General features: G+C 34.5%; 1 protein-coding gene across 3 annotated transcripts in view; it reads left to right on the top strand.

Moving 5' to 3' along the window:
- The first annotated feature begins 2,890 nt into the window (after positions 1–2,890).
- LOC120419483 (syndecan) overlaps positions 2,891–18,493 on the top strand; it is a 69,941-nt gene continuing 54,338 nt past the window's right edge. For 2 of the 3 annotated variants that reach the window (XM_039582168.2, XM_039582167.2), the window contains exon 1: positions 2,891–3,738. In XM_039582168.2, the coding sequence (XP_039438102.1) occupies positions 3,640–3,738 (99 nt within the window). In that variant the 5' untranslated portion in view covers positions 2,891–3,639. The remainder of the gene's footprint in view (positions 3,739–18,493) is intronic. The other variant, XM_039582166.2, reaches the window with a different exon arrangement.

Here is an 18,493-nt window from a genome sequence, read left to right as displayed (position 1 = left end):
ATATTTACGATAAATTTTGCGGCCACATTTCATAATAAAATGCATTTTAAACCGCCAAACGTAATGTAACTGAGATAGCTCAATTAGATAAGGCGGCAGCACCACGGAAGAATCAACAGGAGACATCATCATCAAGCGGTAACAAATCCCGGACATTACAAAAAAAAAAACGCTAACCATTAATAATCATATACTTATCATTCCCGTTAAATCCACAGTTCCCAGAACATTTGTAAAGTTTATTTTTTGGCTCCTCCCTTTTCAAATGGTGTCGGTAAGTGTCGGTAAAGCAGTTCACCATTTAAAATCATATTTTATTAATTTGTGGTACGGTTCACATAAAATGAGAATTGAATAGTTTGGGGTAGGGTACGACTATGATCCACGAAAAAAATCCCTTGTAAAAATGTATTGTAACATAACCTAACGACCTATTTAATAAATTGTAGGATTGTTTGGGGAATGGAAAATGTACGGTTGCACCCTATTTGGTGTATTATCAAGATCATTTAGGAAAAATCATTCGACAAATGGTTACTGTATGGTTGTTGACTATGCGGGAAGTGATCAGAAATGGTTTTTAATCGTGTTTTTTTCACCGTTGTACATATAAATTGACATAGGGCTTTAGGACCCTATTCATCAAAACAATGATTACAATATTGATCCTTGCACTGTAACTTGGATTTAGCCCGCACTTTTTTCTCGCACTTTTGACGACTAGAGTTCAAAAAGCTAGGCAACCACGTTTTGTTTATTTACATTTCCAGTCGCAGTTTCCACCAAACAGAACTGGATTTTTGACGATTTTTTAAAGTTTGGGGTCGAAAAGGACCCCAATACCTTTAAAGTAACTTTTGTTATGGACGCTCCCCTAGGGGTCGTCCAAGGTTTATTTGTTTTGTGAAATGTGTATTTATACAATACATTTAATGTCAGAAAATTTCAAGGCTCTAGCATGTATAATATACAAAAAATAGCAAAAGTTATGGCAAATTTAATTTTAAAAAAGGCCGAAAAGGACCCCAATACCGTAGGAAGGTTAAAAGTGCGATTGACAGGTGAAAACGAGCGAGCAACCTCGGCTCGCTTTGATCGTTTTTGAGGAAAATTTAAATTTCCCAAGGCAGTTTGACAAGTCGCAATAGTGCGATCGATAGCAATAATATAGTGCGAAGTCCAAGTTAGTGGGAATTGCGCAATATCAGAAACAAGAAACATTGCGGTTTTTAGGAAAGATGGAGCGCAATTCTTGTAGAAAATTTCCCAAATTTTTAATAACACCCAATATAACCTTTATAATTGTTTTCCCTTAATTTAAATCACTTTGCGTGCTTCAGAAAACAAGTTTTCTATAAGAAATGATATGATTTAAACCATACATTATGTTCACCTGGACCCATAACAATACAAAATTGAAAAAGGAAAAATTTCGTCTAATAGGAAAAATGTTTAAATACTTCATACGATAATAACTTTATATATTCCAGATGAAAATTTTTGTTCCTCGTAAATGAAAGGGAATGTTTCAAACTTTCATTTGTAGCAACATGTTTTCTGGCTGTTTCTCATAAAAACCTACCTTTCCCCCCGTGGTTTTGTGCTTTTGACAGCTATCAGTCGTTAAAAACACTTTATAAAGCCTGTATGTAATCCACACTGAGCAAAACTTACACAGCTCAACGAAGTGTTCTACACATGATCTGGCCCTGCTGTACAGAGCACTCAAATATCAATCGCAAAACACTTGAAATTTCGGTGATTGACCATGAAATAATGTCAATAGCCAAACACTTGAATTTTAAATGGTGTTGAAAAATAAAAGTACGTACAAGCGATTTACAGATTCTCGCTTGCTAGTCGTGCACGCTACCACTGCGCCGGCCGGCCAGTTGAAGACGGGAGAGTTTTTTGTGCTATTGGTTCTTGCCTTGCTTCTAGCCTTCGATGAAAGTCGCGCAAAAATCAATCAGTGAAACACATTAAATTCATGTGGATAATCACGTTGACTTTGAATAGTGCCTGTTTTGGGTAGATCTTATGATCATTTTCAAGTGTTTTGCTCATCACTTTGAATAGTACAAGACGGTGGGACAAATTCATGAGCAAAACAATTGAAAAGCTTGAGCCACCCGAATGAAAATAACATGTTAAAAAAAAAAAGTCAACCGCCCAAACACTTGCATTTGATAGTGGTTTGGATTGATGTTGAAACACAAACCAATTAAATCTACGATTTGACTTTATTCAATCATTCAAGTGTTTGGGCACTTGAATAAAAAGTGTGGCATATTTTCAGTGCATGACCAAAGCCCTGATAGGCCGATAACAGAAAAGGGCAAAATACAGTTTTTTTTTGGGGAGCATTTTTTTATTACGTCACGTATTACGACCTCAAAATAACGCTCCCTTTACACTAAAACCCCGATGGTTTGACACCAACTGTTGTGAAACGAACTGGGTCACTTTTGAGTTTGACACCCCTTTTTCACGGAGTTCACACACACTATCAAACGTTTGTTTTGATAGTGTGCGGGAGCCATTACGATTTTTTGACTCGAGTCTCGACTCGATTCAGGCTCGATCTCGAGCCAGATCGACTCGAGACGAAAAAGTGACCAACCACCGGGGGTTGAGTGTATTATCTTTTATTATTCAATCTTTCAAGTGTCGAAAAGGTGTGGCGTTTTTTTTCAGTGCTAGACAACAAACAAAAATTAACTAGACACACCGAAAAAAAAACTACTCACAAAATGGGTAAAATCGAATAACGCTACCCTGCGCATTTCGCGACTTTGACGTTTCTGCTGCTTCTCCCTCGCCGATCCGTCCGTGTTGTTTCTCTTTCTCCATTCACACACTTCATTCATTCGCCCCGTCCCGTCAGTCAGTCGGACATTTTGTGAGAAACATTCAAGAATTTCTTTTGCTCTCTTGCAGTCAGTGACAGTCGTCCGTGTATGTGTGTTCGTTCGTTCGTTCAGTCCGTTCATTGAGGGAGGAACAATTTTGCTTGCTGCGTTTTTTTCCGCCGTGGTCGCAAGTTTTTCCAAATTTGAGCCAATTCCGTGCCGTCGGGGCTGTCGGGACAGGTGCCAGGTCGTAATTTCCGGTTCGTTCCGTCCCGTGTGGGGTCCGTCGGGGGCCACTAGTGGCAGAGAGGTGGCGTAGGAGCTGGCCAAAAGTTCGGGTGAAAATCTCTGCGTGAAAATTATTGTGTGTGGTGAGGAGTTTTGAGGAGTAGGAGTTTGTGAAGAAGGCGGAGGAGGAGGAAGTTGGAAGTGTTGGTGGCGGAGGAGGACCGGACCAGCAGCAGCAGCAGGAAGAATGTGTATGTGTGCTGTGCGTGTGTGCGTGTGATTCAGGGCACGACCGCGGCAACGACGACCTAAAGAAGTGTGAAAAAATAGTGTGTGGTGGCCACGGGAAGAAGATAAAATACAGCGGAATTGGGAACCGTGTTCCGGATTTAGCGTGGTGAGGAACCAGGAGTTCCAGGGAGCTCCGCCAGCGGAAATAGTGAGAGAGTGAGGGAAGGAAACAGAGTGAGAGAGCGAGTGAGCGAGAAGAAGAGAGGAGAAGTGGTCGTCCCCGGGGAAGGAATCGACGACGAAGAACTGTAATATCCGCGGTACCAGAATGTCCCTCCAACGAATCAACATATCGAGAGTGGCGGCCGTGGCCGTCCTGGTCGCGGTCTGCGTGCTGACCGCGTCCGTGGCTGGACAGGATGATCAGGTATTTATGCGCATACGAATTTTGTCATTGCAAATTGGATCTAATACTTTTTTATTAGGTCCAAAATATAAATTCCTTGAATCACACAAAATTAGATATGCACAAACACACACAAAAACACATGGCAAGTTGATCAAGGAGAACTTCCTCCAGCTCTGATAGGTTCAGGGGTGCCAGATTTTGTCACCATCAGTCACGAAAAATAGTTTTTTTTAAACAATCTTCATGAAAGTAATTTTTGATTGATTTATAAAATTTAAACAGTCTAAAAAAAGGAGAATTTTAACAAAGTTGCACAAATATTTTACATTTCTCTCAAACTCTTGGGCAACTGAAAATTGGAGCATTTGGTACGGTATGTCAACGCATCCTCCCTTCTGTTGATTCTATGAAATGTTATACGTTCTCAGAATCCTCTTTTTGCGGCTAACAAAACGCAGTAGGGCTGGCTGCTTCAATTTTTGTAATACATTTTTGAGTGTTGTCGAGTGTTACAGTACAGCTTTTCAATTTTTTTTTCAAATAACTATTTTTTTAACTATCCTTCAAAAGTCTATAACTTTAAATTTTATAAAAAAAATGTTTGGTCATTTACGATTCTAAATTTTATTTCGCATCTAGAAATTATTTTTGAAATTTTGTTTAACAAAACCTGATTTTTTCTCCAAAAATCATCATTTTTATCAAAAAATCTTTTTTTTTTTCGCATTATACTAAACTCTATTGCAAAATACCTTATTTGGTTCCTTGAATCATATAAAAATTCCGAAATAACAAAATATTTATTGTTTTGGAAATTTGACTTCTAGTTAAAAAAAAGTGAAATAAAAATCATTTTTTCCGGGTACCAATTTTTCTGGATAGTCTCCTAATAACAACCTACAACTTTGCCAAAGACTCCAAATCGATCAGAAAATCTCTTCTCAATATACAGATTCCCAAATATTCACTGCTTACAAATTTGTATGGAGTCTTGTATGGAAAAACAGCAAAATTTCTTTTCTTTTGACATTGAACGCTAATTGAACTTGCATCCAAATAAAAAAGTACAAAATTAAAAATAAAAAAAAATAATTGCTGAGAATTTGGTCCTAAAATAAACCTTAAAATTGTGATAATATTTTTATTGAATGCATTTTCGGGTTCTTTGAAAAAAATTTCATTAGAAGAAGATAAAATTTGTCTGTAATTAACAAATATTATGTGTTTTTGAAATATAATTTAAAAAAAATCTTCAAATTTGAAAACTTTTGGTTCGTGCTTCAAATTCACTTTAAAATGCTATTTGAATCGATAATTTTATAAACAAAACTAGTTTTAACAAATTCCAGGCAAAATTCCGACTTTTTAACAATTTTACCTAAAATTTATATGTGTTTTGCTAAAAAGCTTATACACTTAGTTAACTAAATATAAACATTGATTTTTTTTCTTAAAAACTATATCAGCTTCTTAGTGATGGTACATTTAGCGTACAAATGAAGTTTGAACATCTTAAATATGATTTTAACAAGAAAAACTATGACTATCAAAGTCACCCGGAATTAAAACTAAGAATTTTTAACGTAAATATTTTTCTAAACATTATTGAAAATACTTTTTTTCCGAAATAGTGCATGGACTTTGTGTGGTCTACCCCAGTACATGTTTTAAAAATAATAATCTTTATAAAAACCTTACCTGTTGGAAAATAATTCAAAAATAAATTGAAATCCTATCAATGTCATCCCGGTTTACGGTACATAAAATTTTACATATATTGGATTGGATTATTGAAAACGATTAAACAGCTTGAATCGGCTGTTAAAATTTTAGAAGTTTCTGGCTCCGAACTTGACATGATACAGGCCAAATAGTGATTTTTTTTTGGAAAAAACAGACCTTCCTATAAATAATCTGGCAACGCTTTTCAGAAGGCTCTGAGATCTTTTAAATCTTTAAATTGTTTTTTTTTTATTTATTCATTTTATTTAGTATTTATTTTGTTTACTTTATTTTGCACAAATGTATAATATTGTTAAATGAAAATCTAAAATGTAAATTGTTTAATTATTAGGGATTGCAATGAATAAAGCAATGTTTTTTTATTTGTAATTCATTTTTAAATTTTTTACACAGATCTCTCACTTATTGGCACCCCTGTCCTACAACCCACGTCCAACAAGGACAGCGCGAGAGCGAGAGGTGGGAAAGGCCAAGGGAGGGGTAAATTATGAATCTCTTGCTCTTTATCAATGTTGCCAACAACTTTGCTTTTATGGGCTTTTATGGTTCATTTTTTGGAACCGCCTGGCCGGTGTCGCCGCAAATGCCGCCGCCAGCGCCGGAGGCTGCTGCCCCGTTTTGCGCTAATGATGTCAACTAAAGACTTGAAGTCGAGACGATGGATGTCTGCGGGAAAGGTGTGACATCATTAGTACCCACCACCAGCCATCGAGTAAAGTCAGTCGGGCGGGTCGTTTATTAGCAGCCAGGCAACAACAGAGGAAGAAAACGTCAGATAGAGATAGAGGTTCCGAGGTGAATGTTTACAAAAAGTTTGCTCTGCTTGGAGGGGTACCCCGGCGGAAGATAAGAATTGGCAGACCCAAGTACTTTTGCTTTGCGATAATGAAAAGTTGTGAATGTTTTGAACCGCGTAAAGCTCGCAGGCGATTGCAGGCAATGTAAACAAACCGATACGTTCAAGTATGTGGGAATGTTGGATGGATTACAATCGATGGTTGACATCCTGTTACTCATAGAGATAACTGTTTTCATTCATGAAGTGTGCAGTTTACCTGATATCAGAACTTCAGAAGAGCGTTCTAATTTATGATTTGATAGACATCAATTAATTATTATTAAATTTTTGTACAAAACTCAAACAAAAGTAGACATATCCATTCCAAGATCGGGATTTTGGCTTTATGAAAAATAAGGACAAAAAGCAACATTTAAAAGTTGTTTTTCTTCTAAACTGTCAACTGTCAATATGCAGTAGAAAGTTTTTTACAGTCAGAAGGAAAATTGGACTGAGTTTTTACAAATGGTGGACCTAAACATTACGAGGCTTTACTAAAATAATAATTATTGATCTTATGAGAAACACAAAACTACTTTCCATCAAATAGAAAATAACCGTCATGGAGAGATGTCTAGTTTTGTTTTTCGTTTGAGGGCTTTGATCCACTGTATTTTATGAATTGTCGAATTAAAAAAACACATTTTTTTTAGAGTGTAACTTTTTTTTCCTAAGCAAAGTCTTAAGCAAGCCTTTTGTATGGAAAGCTGCCAAAATTGTATGGATACTTGTATGAATGAACTAATGTACAAAATGTCTTCTTTGGTCATAGAAAATGTACACCCAAAGCTTAATAAAAATGAAAAACAAATAAAATTGCCAAAAATGCAACAAGTTGCAAAATAAAGATATTTTCAGCACAAGTCGTACATTTATCCAACGAGGTTCATCGAGTTGTATGAATAAGAAGAGTGCTGAAAAAACAAGTTAAGCAACGAGTTCCATACAACATTTTTTGCAATTCCGAAAAACACCCTTTGAATGGAATTGTACGTCAAGTGTCCATATTTTTTTGTCAATTCCCCGTTTAAATCAAAACAATGTTGAAAAGTATTACTTTTCTGATCAACCCGATCAGACGGTAATAACAAAATTCATGCCATTTCAAAAACAAATACTGTTATAATAATAGAAAATGTTATGGAATCTTCTTGGAAAATCCATTTTTGCAAAAGGGTTTAATAACAGTTTTTGTTATCATAACAAAATTTGTTATTGGTCTGATATTGGTTGAAAGCCAAAACAACTGGGGAATAACATTTTTTGTTATGGAAGAATACCGCCAATTGTTATTGGGATGATCGGATTAGTTGTTAAAATAACAAAAAATAATAACAAAAATTTGTTCGAAGAATAACTAAAAATGTTATTAGTCTGTTATTACAATAACAACCCAATAACAAAAAAATCATAACGATGAATAACAAATCTTGTTATAAATAACATAAAATGTTATTGGCCTAGTATTTTCTAATATCAAAAATTGTTATTCCTAAGTTATTTCCGTCTGCTCGGGAACTAAATTCATGCCATTTCAATAACAAATACTGTTAAAATATAGGAAAATGTTATGGATTCTTCTTGGAAAATCTTTTTTTGCATAAGAGCTGAATAACAGATTATGTTATCATAACAAAATTTGTTATTGGTCTGATATTGGTTGAAAGCCAACTCAACTTTGGAATACCATTTTTTGTTATGGAAAAATATCTCCAAATGTTATTGGGATGATCGGATTAGTTGTTAAAATAACAAAAAATAATAAAAAAAGATTTGTTCGAAGAATAACTAAAAGTGTTATTAGTCTGTTATTACAATAACAATCCAATAACAAAAATTTCATAACATCGAATATTGATAACATAAATTGTTATTGGCCTAGTATTTTCAAATATCAAAAAATGTTATTCCCAAGTTATTTCCGTCTGCTCGAGAAGTACTGAAAAGTTCAACTTTTCAGCATTCATCTCAGTGCTGAAAAGTAGAACTTCTCAGCTTTTGTTTGGCAAAGTGTTTCTATTCGATTCTGTTATTTTTGGTTGAGAAAAGTAGGCTATTTCGTCGTTCGAGAATGATAGGAAAAGTAAGACATTTTTTGAGCTTCAACCCAGCAAGGGCTGAAAATTTTTGGTAATGCAAATTTTATTTAACATCTTACACCCTCGGATTCTGTTAGACTTGAATCAAAAAATTTCATAATATTTTTATCGAAAAAAAATCACACATTTGTTATGTTCTGGCATTGAAAATTTTATCAACATTTCCTGAGATATCGTAATTCGAAAAGTTACTTCTTTTTGGATTATAACCGAAAAACCTTATATTTCTGTTTCTTATTCTTTAACAACAAGAGATCCATTTTTATTTATATTCAATTCCAGAGTTTTTTTTGATAAGGTCCTATAAACATATGGAAGACAATAGCTTATAGGACCTTTTAAAAAAAACTCTAGAATTCTTCAGCAACTAAAGATTATTTTTTCTGAACTTTTGAGAGAAAAAAAAAAGTTCAGACTTGATAACCATGAACACTTTTGAAAATACATAAACATTGCACTACTTTTTTGTTTTTTTTTTTCCAAATTGAGGTTATTTTACCTTGAAAGTTGTCGTCTTATCAAAATTTCTAAAATGTCATTTTTGATCCCAATATTGATTTTCAATCCATGAATTACATGATTTTTTTTAATCTTTTTTTTTGAATTCCTCAAACAAAAGATTACATTCATAATTTTTTTTTTTAGTAGGCTGTTGCAAATATTTTTTGAAGTTTATGTCCCTCGACTCTGACCAAAGTAAAATAAAATCAATTTACGAGCCATGGTTTTAACATTTGACTGAAAAAAGTGTTTAAAAATGCATTATACACCTGTCCAGTTGTTTTGCAATCATTAGTTTCCAAAATACCTAAGTATTGACGAAAATTTATTTTTTTGCCAAATTTATTTTTTGCCAAAATAAAAAATTCAAAACATATTAAAACCAGCCTAAACATGCTAAATATGATTATCAATGCAGAAAAATGCGTTTTAGATTTTTTTCAGTTGATTTGACTTTTATTTTCATTAAAATTTCGAAGCATATTGAAAAAAAAATTTGCCCCCTGATTTTTTGGACCACATAAATTTTGAGCGACATAAATTTTGAAAAATATTTGCAATGGCCTATTTATTTTTTTATATTTGTTTTCCCTAAAGGGTTGATTTTACAAAATATTAAAAAAAAACTATGCAAAATTCCCATCGATTGGACTTGAAGAAAGCAATCTTGATTTACTTCAAGGAAAGCTAGATTAGCTATTTAGCTCACTTCCAAGTAAGTTGCCGATAGATCAGCCCACTGATAAGACTCATCCACTTCATGGAATTCCCGACAGTTTTGGAAACTTTCATCACTAAGCAAGACTTGGAGATCTTTTTTGTTGTGCGCTTTATGGGCTAGATTTCCTCGGAACCGTCAGTTATCAGTTTGACGCAAATTGGTTCAATCGAAGATTTGATATTTAGACGTTTAGACGTTTGAAAATTCTTTGAATTAGAAGTGACCTTAATTTTAATTTGCGAAAAACATGTAATTTACAGAGAAATTCTGAAGTTTTTTTTAAAAGGTCCAATAAACCAAATAGGGACCAATAGGGAGCGGCCGTGGCTGACTGGTTACGGTGTTCGCTTTGTAAGCGAATGGTTCTGGGTTCGATTCCCATCTGCTCCCAACGAGAAAGTTAAGAACATAGAAATTTGAAATTATGAATATGCACGAAAAATCAAAATCACTCGAGGCGGGGTTCGATCCCCCGTCCTTTGGATTGCCAAGCAAAAATGCTAACCACTAGGCCATGACGACTTGGTGAGAGTGGACTGGAATTAGGAATACTGTTACAGAGAGCGAGTTGTGGCGCTATAACCACGGCAAATAGTGTCCAGGGCATTCGTGGAAATACAATGTCCCATCCCAGAGGGTCCCGGAGTACCAAACCTTCTTAGCCTGGTGCTCCCAACGAATACAACCAAAATCTCGGAGCGTATGGTGGTGTGTCCCCACGCTTCTTCCTCCCCTGTCGATTCAGAATTGTGTTATTGTTCGAACACTCTGTGCTCAAACTCAACCCAATTACGAGTCATCTCTGCGATACGGCTTTACGCAGTAGGCCTGGCCGGTTTAGCGCTTGTGATGTTTCAATGCATTCTAATGCAATGGCGCACTACAAATGTTAATAAATGACAAGAAGAGTGCTAGGCGTCATCTAACCTAAGGCACTCTCCAGGATCCCTTCGAAAGATTGGCTGCGCTAGGGTCTGATTAGATTAGATTAGAAAGGTCCAATAAACCAAAATTCCAGTTTTTTGCTTTTTGGGTGTTTTTGAAACCGCCTTTAGTCAGGGGTATTTAAAAACAGCCGAAAAGCAAAAACTGAAAATTTAGTTTATGGAACTTATTTATAAAAATAAAACTCCAGAATTATTTCAATTACGAAATTCATAAAAAAAAATCAATACTTCAAATTTAAACCTTTGTTCTGAAACCAGCAAATTCGGCACCACTGCCAGGCTCTAGCTTCCCACACTAACCTCACCGAGATGCTGCTGTCGTTTCTTTCTGTGTGCGTGAGCGTTTGCGCCACGATGTTTTCGTATTGATTTTGTTGTCCTACGTCAAAATTTCGTTTCGATTCCAAAGAATTCTCCACCAAATTGTACGTCTTCTTTCTGTGCCCAGTTCCGATATGCGTGTGTTGTCCTGCTGTTTTTTTCCTTCTTTCTCTCCTCTCTTCTTTATCATTTTACTGTTGTTGTTGTTTTTGTTGTAAAAAGACAGACAGAAAACAGTAAAAATTTAATTTCGCCTGTCCTTTTGTGCTCACTTGCAGTGTTTTGTTTGTTGTTTTTGTTGTTTTTCGCTCTTTGTCCTCTTTCCCGGGATTTTTGTGTGTTTTTTGTTGTTGTTGTTCGTCCCTTTTGCTCAGGTCTCATGTGGAGAAAAGGTCCAGAAAGTACCTTGCTCGAAGGACCTTTGCCACTTTCAGGGGAGGACAGACCGAAATGTCAGCTTTAAAGTCTGAAGGTTCATCAATTATTCAATCAGATGCTTCGAGCGTTGTGTCTGTCTGTCTGTGTGCTTCCTTCAATGGAAATCTTGGACAGCGTTTTTTTCCCTCTCTCCTTGACAATATTCTTGCCATCAAATCGTCGACGAGAATTTAATCAATGCTTTGCTTTCATGCCGACGACGACAATCAAGTCCGTGAGTTGAGTCTGGCTAATTAAGAATGAATAATTCGGTGGTAACTTTTCGAAAAGGTCAACATTTCAAAGCAAATCAAACATTTCCAAATTACTTTACCTCCCTTTGAAAAGTGCAAGTTAAAACAACGGCGTCACCTATATTATTATTGAATCACTTTCCAGTGATTCAGTGAAACACGCAGAACGAGTTCTTGTTTTTTTGCTCCGTTCTTTTCATAATATGGATTTTATTTACTACTACGTCGGAGTCGATCGTTCAGGACTTGACTGAGTTCTGCATTACAACCGAAGCAAAAAAAACGACAACAAAATATACACTCTTGCACACATACTCACACACAAACGTGGAACTAAGCACTGCGATAGAACGTTCTGCGAGAAACAAAGTGAGTAGGAATGAGGTGTGGAGAATGTAGGGAAGTGGGAATGAGGAAAGGAAAAGATAGAGAGAAGGTACAAGAAAATGCTTCTCGTTAAGCAAGTACAAATCGGCTGTAGTGCGATGTGTAGTACTAAACAGTGCGCACACACCGCACACGTACTCACACATACACACACATGCTTTGGTGTTTGTTGCTGGTATCGTTCTTGCGGGGGAATGATTAGCAGTTCCCGATGTATCTTATGATATCAAATTTCAATTGATTTGAAACAAAGTTAGGAGAGTCGAATAACATTAAATCTTTTTATTATGTAAAAAAAACATTTTCAATTTAAAACACAATTAATTACAACTAAACTATGAGAACTAATGTATACCCTGGGCCTTGTAAAGTCAAGGGGCATGATTTGATCCTAGTGCATTTGTTAAAATTTGGGTATACATTCTTTTTTTATAAGCACTATGGACACCATTTCATGCTACGAGAACTCGCTTTGCCGCAGCCCCAGGGCTTAAGCGTTGACCGAAAAGCTGTCTTCGTGAACCAGGTAGTTCTCCGATAGTGAAAATATCACAATTGCACAAAACACCGCTGCCTCTGTGACTTTTTCACTATCACAATGTGGGTTTTGGGTTGAGACTTCAGGATAGTACAATTGTGTTGTTACTTAGCATTAGCATTTAAAATAAATCTGAATCCTTTCCAAATCTATTTGAAGTCAAAGTTAGTTGCATTTATTAAGCTAGAGTAATGCTGTCAATAAACAATAAAGGCATACTTAATGTAATGATATCGGACAATATTCGTTGATCTGTTGAACTAACGGTTTTCGGATTATGTTTGTATCGATCATTGTTGCGAATTGAGGAACTACGGATTTTTTGACGTAGATGGCCATTTCTTTTTGTAATCGCGATATACAAATTAGTTACTGTTCATAAATTTTTATTGTTTTTGATAGAAGTAGTACTACAACAAATGAAGTTTAGAGGATTTTCGATTAAAGTTTAGATTTTCGATTCAAGTTAGTTAGCAAATGAATATTTGGAAATAAATGAATAATTGAATAAGTTGGACTTATGAATAACACACAACTGTGCATTTATTCTAGAGTCAGATACATACAGCGTCAGTGTTTATTTGGTCGAAGTGTACTAATTCATTGGCAGATCTGATTCTAGTTGTAATGTACGACAAGACTACTGACGGACGTGACAGGACGAGGGCCCAGTTTAGAGGTTTCAACATCAACGATTTGCGGCTGGATCACCCTCCCAAAAAAAAAAAATTAAATAAAATAAAATTTGTACCAGCCTAATATTAAAAAAAAGCGGTAATATTCAACCCCAAAATTTCAATCTTCCAAAATGAAACTTTTTTTTTCTGTGTAATTGTGGGAGGTGAATGTAAGTAGAAATGCAATCAACTACGTTTAGGCTCGTTGAGAACGTTCAAAAATATTTGTAATATCAATGATTTTTTAGTGAACAGCACAAAACAAAAGTTTGCCACAAAAAGAATCTCGTTAATTCTAAGAGGTTTTGAAAGAAATGATTGCATGATAACTGTGTAACTGCAAAAAAAATAAAATAAAATTATTATGTTGAAATTTTGGGTTGCAATTTCAATTAAAAAACTTTAGATTAAAATTTTAAAAGCCTAAGAAAAAACTCCATATGCAAAAAAAAGTAAACAAAAATTCAGACCCACAAAAAAACTGCGCAAAATTATTATTTTTGAAAAACCTTCTTTTTTGAAAAAGCCATCCTTAATCTACCTAGGCCTGCCCAACGTCCGGTCTCTTGGGTTCTATGACTGGCCCTTTAGGCTGATCATGAAATATTCAATAAATAAATTGAGTGTCTAACTTAATAAAAATAAGCTTCAAATCCAATTTTCACATTCTATAAAAAAATAACACCATTCATTTTATTTTTACTTTTTAATTGCTTTTGCAATAAAATGTTGCTAATTAAACGTGTTTTTTGAATATTGCCTTTGTATTTTTTAAATGTTTTTTTTTTCTTTCAAACTTGAAAATTCTTTATGTTTGAATTAATATCATTTCGATTTTAACAGTTTGTAATCTACAAAATGGCGAAAGATAACATAATTACCCATTTTGTAAAAATATCAAATAAAATATAATTTGGATTGCTGTCTAGAATGCACAATTGAACACTTAATTTATACTTTATATTTTTTATTTACTGTGTTGAGCATGAGCATGAGCATGAGCATGAGAGATCACCCATGGTTGCCCCTCCGTTGCTGAACAGAACCGTAATATCCTTCCAGCACTACTGATTATAGACTTTGACGATCTAGTGGTGTTTCCCTTATCAACAGCATGTATGAATGCGCTGAAAAGATAAAACACCATGATTGCTAAAGCTAGATCAGTTGCGAATAGGTAACAGTCATTGGCCACCAACGGCGCCCGCCATGTCAGTTTGTAGATCTCGATTTTAAGGGACGGGAATGTTAGTTAGCGCAGGTTGCTACTAGGGCAGCTGATTTACTCTGTGCTTACACCCCACAAGCGCCAGGAACCTGAAAATTTGTTAGAAGGATAGGGTGTTTGGTCAGGATTCATCATAGAAGATGATGATGCGACCTAAAATCATAGTTTGTTGAAAGGTATTATGTTTTATTCTCAAGGCAAGCAATCGGATGCTGCGGATGAGACATTTCCCGTTTATCGGCTGTTAACTTTAATTGAAATGGTTTAATCTTAGACAGCCGGCTGTGGAAAGATAGAACCAAAATTGTTGGTAATTACATGATGAAGGATTTAACAGTCTGACTTTTTAATTGAGATGTTTTTACGAGTTTTACATGATTCATGTTTAGTGGGGTACTGATTAACGAAGTGAACGACGAGTTACGATGTTTATCGAGCTGAAATGGTATGATAAGGTTTTGTTGTTATTGCACACCGACGACGAACGCGAAAAAACCCTGCGACCCGACCGAAAGGCATCGCAAATCAGACTGGCTCAATTGTCATCGATGACAACCAGAGCCAGCCGCACCTTTACACACAAACACGCACGTGAAAAAAAAAAACAAAAAACACACCGACGACGAACGCGAAAAAAACAGGACTGCGCGTCCCCAGAAGCACTGCACTTTTTTCAATTGACATAACAATATCGATGGAACATCTAAAAAAAGGCTAGATCATGGTTTGATAGGATACATGATCCAGAAATGAAAATTAAAAAAAAAAAACAAATCATATAGTTTTGTCTCCTCACAACCAATTTTCCACATCAATTCAGGCCTGAAAGGATCAAAGCAATTTTTGCTTAGTCTTTATAGATAACCATATAGCAAAAATTCATCAAAAAACTATGATTCAAGGCTTTTCTGCAGTCTTTGAATGCATATTGTATAATTTCCTACTTCTTATTGAGTTGCTGAAAAGAGCAGAAAAGAGAAGAAAAAAGAAAACTATAATTTAATAAAAGCTTCTCAAAATTCTATGATTTTTTAAACATAGTTTTGCAAACATATCAGGATCGAACTTTCTCTTTAGATTTTTGCTTTTCTTTCCAATTTTTCTTTCTTTTTAATAAATTCTGAAAGAATTTTCGGAAATGTATTTTTTCTTCCTAATAAAGATTTTGGGTTATTTTTAATTATAAATATTTCACAGTTATTTTTTAAAGATAAAATTTAAATTAACAATGTTTGTTTAAAACCCAATCAAATCAAAAAAAAAATCATGGTAATATTACATCTGAAAATGTGAAATTTTACCTCTGAAAATGAGTAATATTACCATTTTGTTAGTGTAATGCAACTTTTTTAGTCTAATTAAACAAAATCCACTTTATATTTTTTATTTACTGTGTTAACTGCAAATTTAAGCTTTTCTTTTCGAGCAACTTGATTGTTTTAAAATAAGTGAGTAAGCTGAAAATAATGTATTTTTTTTTTACAACTTTGTAGTGATAAATTTTTTTTAAATGCTTATAAAAAGCAAATTGATCATACTGAAAACAAAGATCGCTGAAGAAAATGTTAAAATATTAAAAAAAAAAATCTCTGAATGAGTCAAGAAGGCAGGGAGCAAAAAATATATTTTTTCATTAACAATTACAATATAATTTTAAACAAAACAAAATAAAAATAAATCAAATAACAGTCAAATAGTTTTTCAAAATATATGAATCTTATTTGCAACACTAGTTTATTTATTTGTTTACTTATAAAAAAATGTATGATAAAAATGTTTACTTTTTCAACTTTTATCAAACATTAGTTTCGGCTCGCCACTGCTTCAGAAAAATCAGGTTGGGCACCCCCGACTAAGACACTTTTCCAACCAGTTTTTTCTTAACCATTTTCAAAAATCTTTCAAAATTTAAATGAAAAATCAAAAATTTAAAATTAACTGAAAACAAGTTAAAACATCTTTCGCATAATTTTACCAATCAAAAATGTTTTTATTTTTTGTCAAATTTCAATGTACATCATTACTACAAGGTTTTTTTTCACAATATAAAATTTTCGTCAACAATTTTTGAAACAATTTCTCAGGTCTGCAATTCATTATGCAATGCTTTTTCATTAAAATTTTGAATTCATGGCTTGAAAAGGGTTTTTTCACGCTTAAAAAAAATCGCCCTCTGAAAAAAAAACAATAAAAAATCTGTTTTTTTTTTAATTTGGTTATTTTTCTTTGCATTTACCATATTATTTTTTTTTAATTTGAATTATGTTTTGATTATACCTGGAGTTTTTTTTTTTTTGGAAAAGGTCTAATAAACAAAATTTTCAATTTTTGCTTTTTGGGTGTTTTTAATACCCCTGACTCAAGGCGGTTTCAAAAACACCCAAAAAGCAAAAGCTGGAAATTTGGTTTATTGTACCTTTTCAAAAAAAAAAAAAAAACTCCAGATATTAAGAGCAAAGCCCATAAATTATTGGAGTTATATTACATATAATTACTTACAGAACATCTGTCAACATGTTCCGTGCTGTTTTTTTTCGGTTTTCTAGCAGAATTTGAATGAAATTTTTAAAATATCTGTTCTTTTATTTTTCTGATTTTTTTTCATGATTGTATTGACAAAGATCCATAGATTAAAAATAAGAAACATCAATGCCCCGAGAAAAAAATCTAAAGGATATTTTTAACTAGTTATGTAAATGTTATTCAATTTTTAATCAAATCCTGAGAATAATGCATTTTTCTAAAGATATTCAAAAATTTTCAAGGCTACTTTAAAAACATTGAATAAATCAACCTAACAAAATCCAAGTGTACTATTTTTTCCTTTTTTTAAATTTTTGAATTGACATAACTGACACACTGCTAGGTGTATTTCGCCATCCATCGTTTTTCACTTGTCTACGGGATATGCTTCCTTCCGCGCGCGTAAACCTTCCTCACCTGCCACATGTACCTTTTCTTCGTTTCGGAGATACCCATTGGAAAGTATCTGGCCTCGCTGGTTTGTGGCCTGAAACTTGGTAAAGAACCAAAATCCAGCGCGCACTAAAAAGAGTAAATTTCCGTCCTTTCCTCCCCTTCCCTTCGCAGCACTTCCTCGCTCGCTGTCGTCACTTTTTTTTAACGGGGGGTTTCGTGCTGCAAGTAAATTTGCATCTTGTTTGGGTAAAGTGTGTTTACCAATTTCTGCCAGGGTAAACCGCCCAGATTGTGGAGTAACGTTTGAAAAGTGTTAATCTGTTCTTCAGTTAAATTAGCTGTTATGAAATCAGAAAATTAAATCATATTTCAATTCTAAATCTTATTCTTAAAGTAATTAAAAAGGCAGCAAATTCTCCCCAAAATTTCGATTTCGAAACCAACACATTTCTCATCTGGCTCGGTTTGCGCTGATGCAGAGGAATGGCATTTTTCCAGTTTCCAAAATTTTGTTTACATTATCATATCTACTGAAAAAGGAGGAGAACGTCGAGGGAAGAGAGACGGGGTCGACCCGTTTTGGGCGGCTTTCTGGTTTTGGGGAATTGAAGATTTGGAATGGATTTGAAATTAATACACCTACGCGTGCTGCTGCCGCTGCTGGCTGCCCGGACTGAGTTGATTCACGTGTTTAGTGACTGGTTTTTTTGGGTGGGATTTTGGTTTAGTTGGGAGGGGAAGGACAGGGTGAGGGGGTAAAACGATATCCACCTGAAACTAGTGGAAGTCCATCAGTGGAGGATGAAGGTGATGATACCCGAGATTTACCTTTGCCAAAGCATAGATTTTGTAAGTGTGGCAAACTAATCGAGCAGAGTACGTTTTCTACCCACAGGTGGAACAGGTTTTTCTTCTGTTTAGCTTTGAAACCAGTTTTAAATAGGTTTTGAAATCCTGAATCTAGAATAACTTCTTTGCGAAATTAATTTCATGCAAACATAAAAATAGTTGATATTTTCTTGAAATTATTAAAAACATAATATTCAATGTTGTTATTGTTACACAGGACTTTTGTTTTCGTTTTGCTCAATATAAGTTCAAATTTCGAGCTGCTGTAAATTCAAAGAGCTTACGGACGGGTATTTTTCAATCCAAGAAGCGATACACTTCCTGGAATATGGAT

The sequence above is a fragment of the Culex pipiens genome, chromosome 3 (genome assembly GCF_016801865.2).
Source record: "Culex pipiens pallens isolate TS chromosome 3, TS_CPP_V2, whole genome shotgun sequence".
NCBI lineage: Eukaryota > Metazoa > Arthropoda > Insecta > Diptera > Culicidae > Culex > Culex pipiens.
This window is presented reverse-complemented; position numbering and strand designations above follow the sequence as displayed.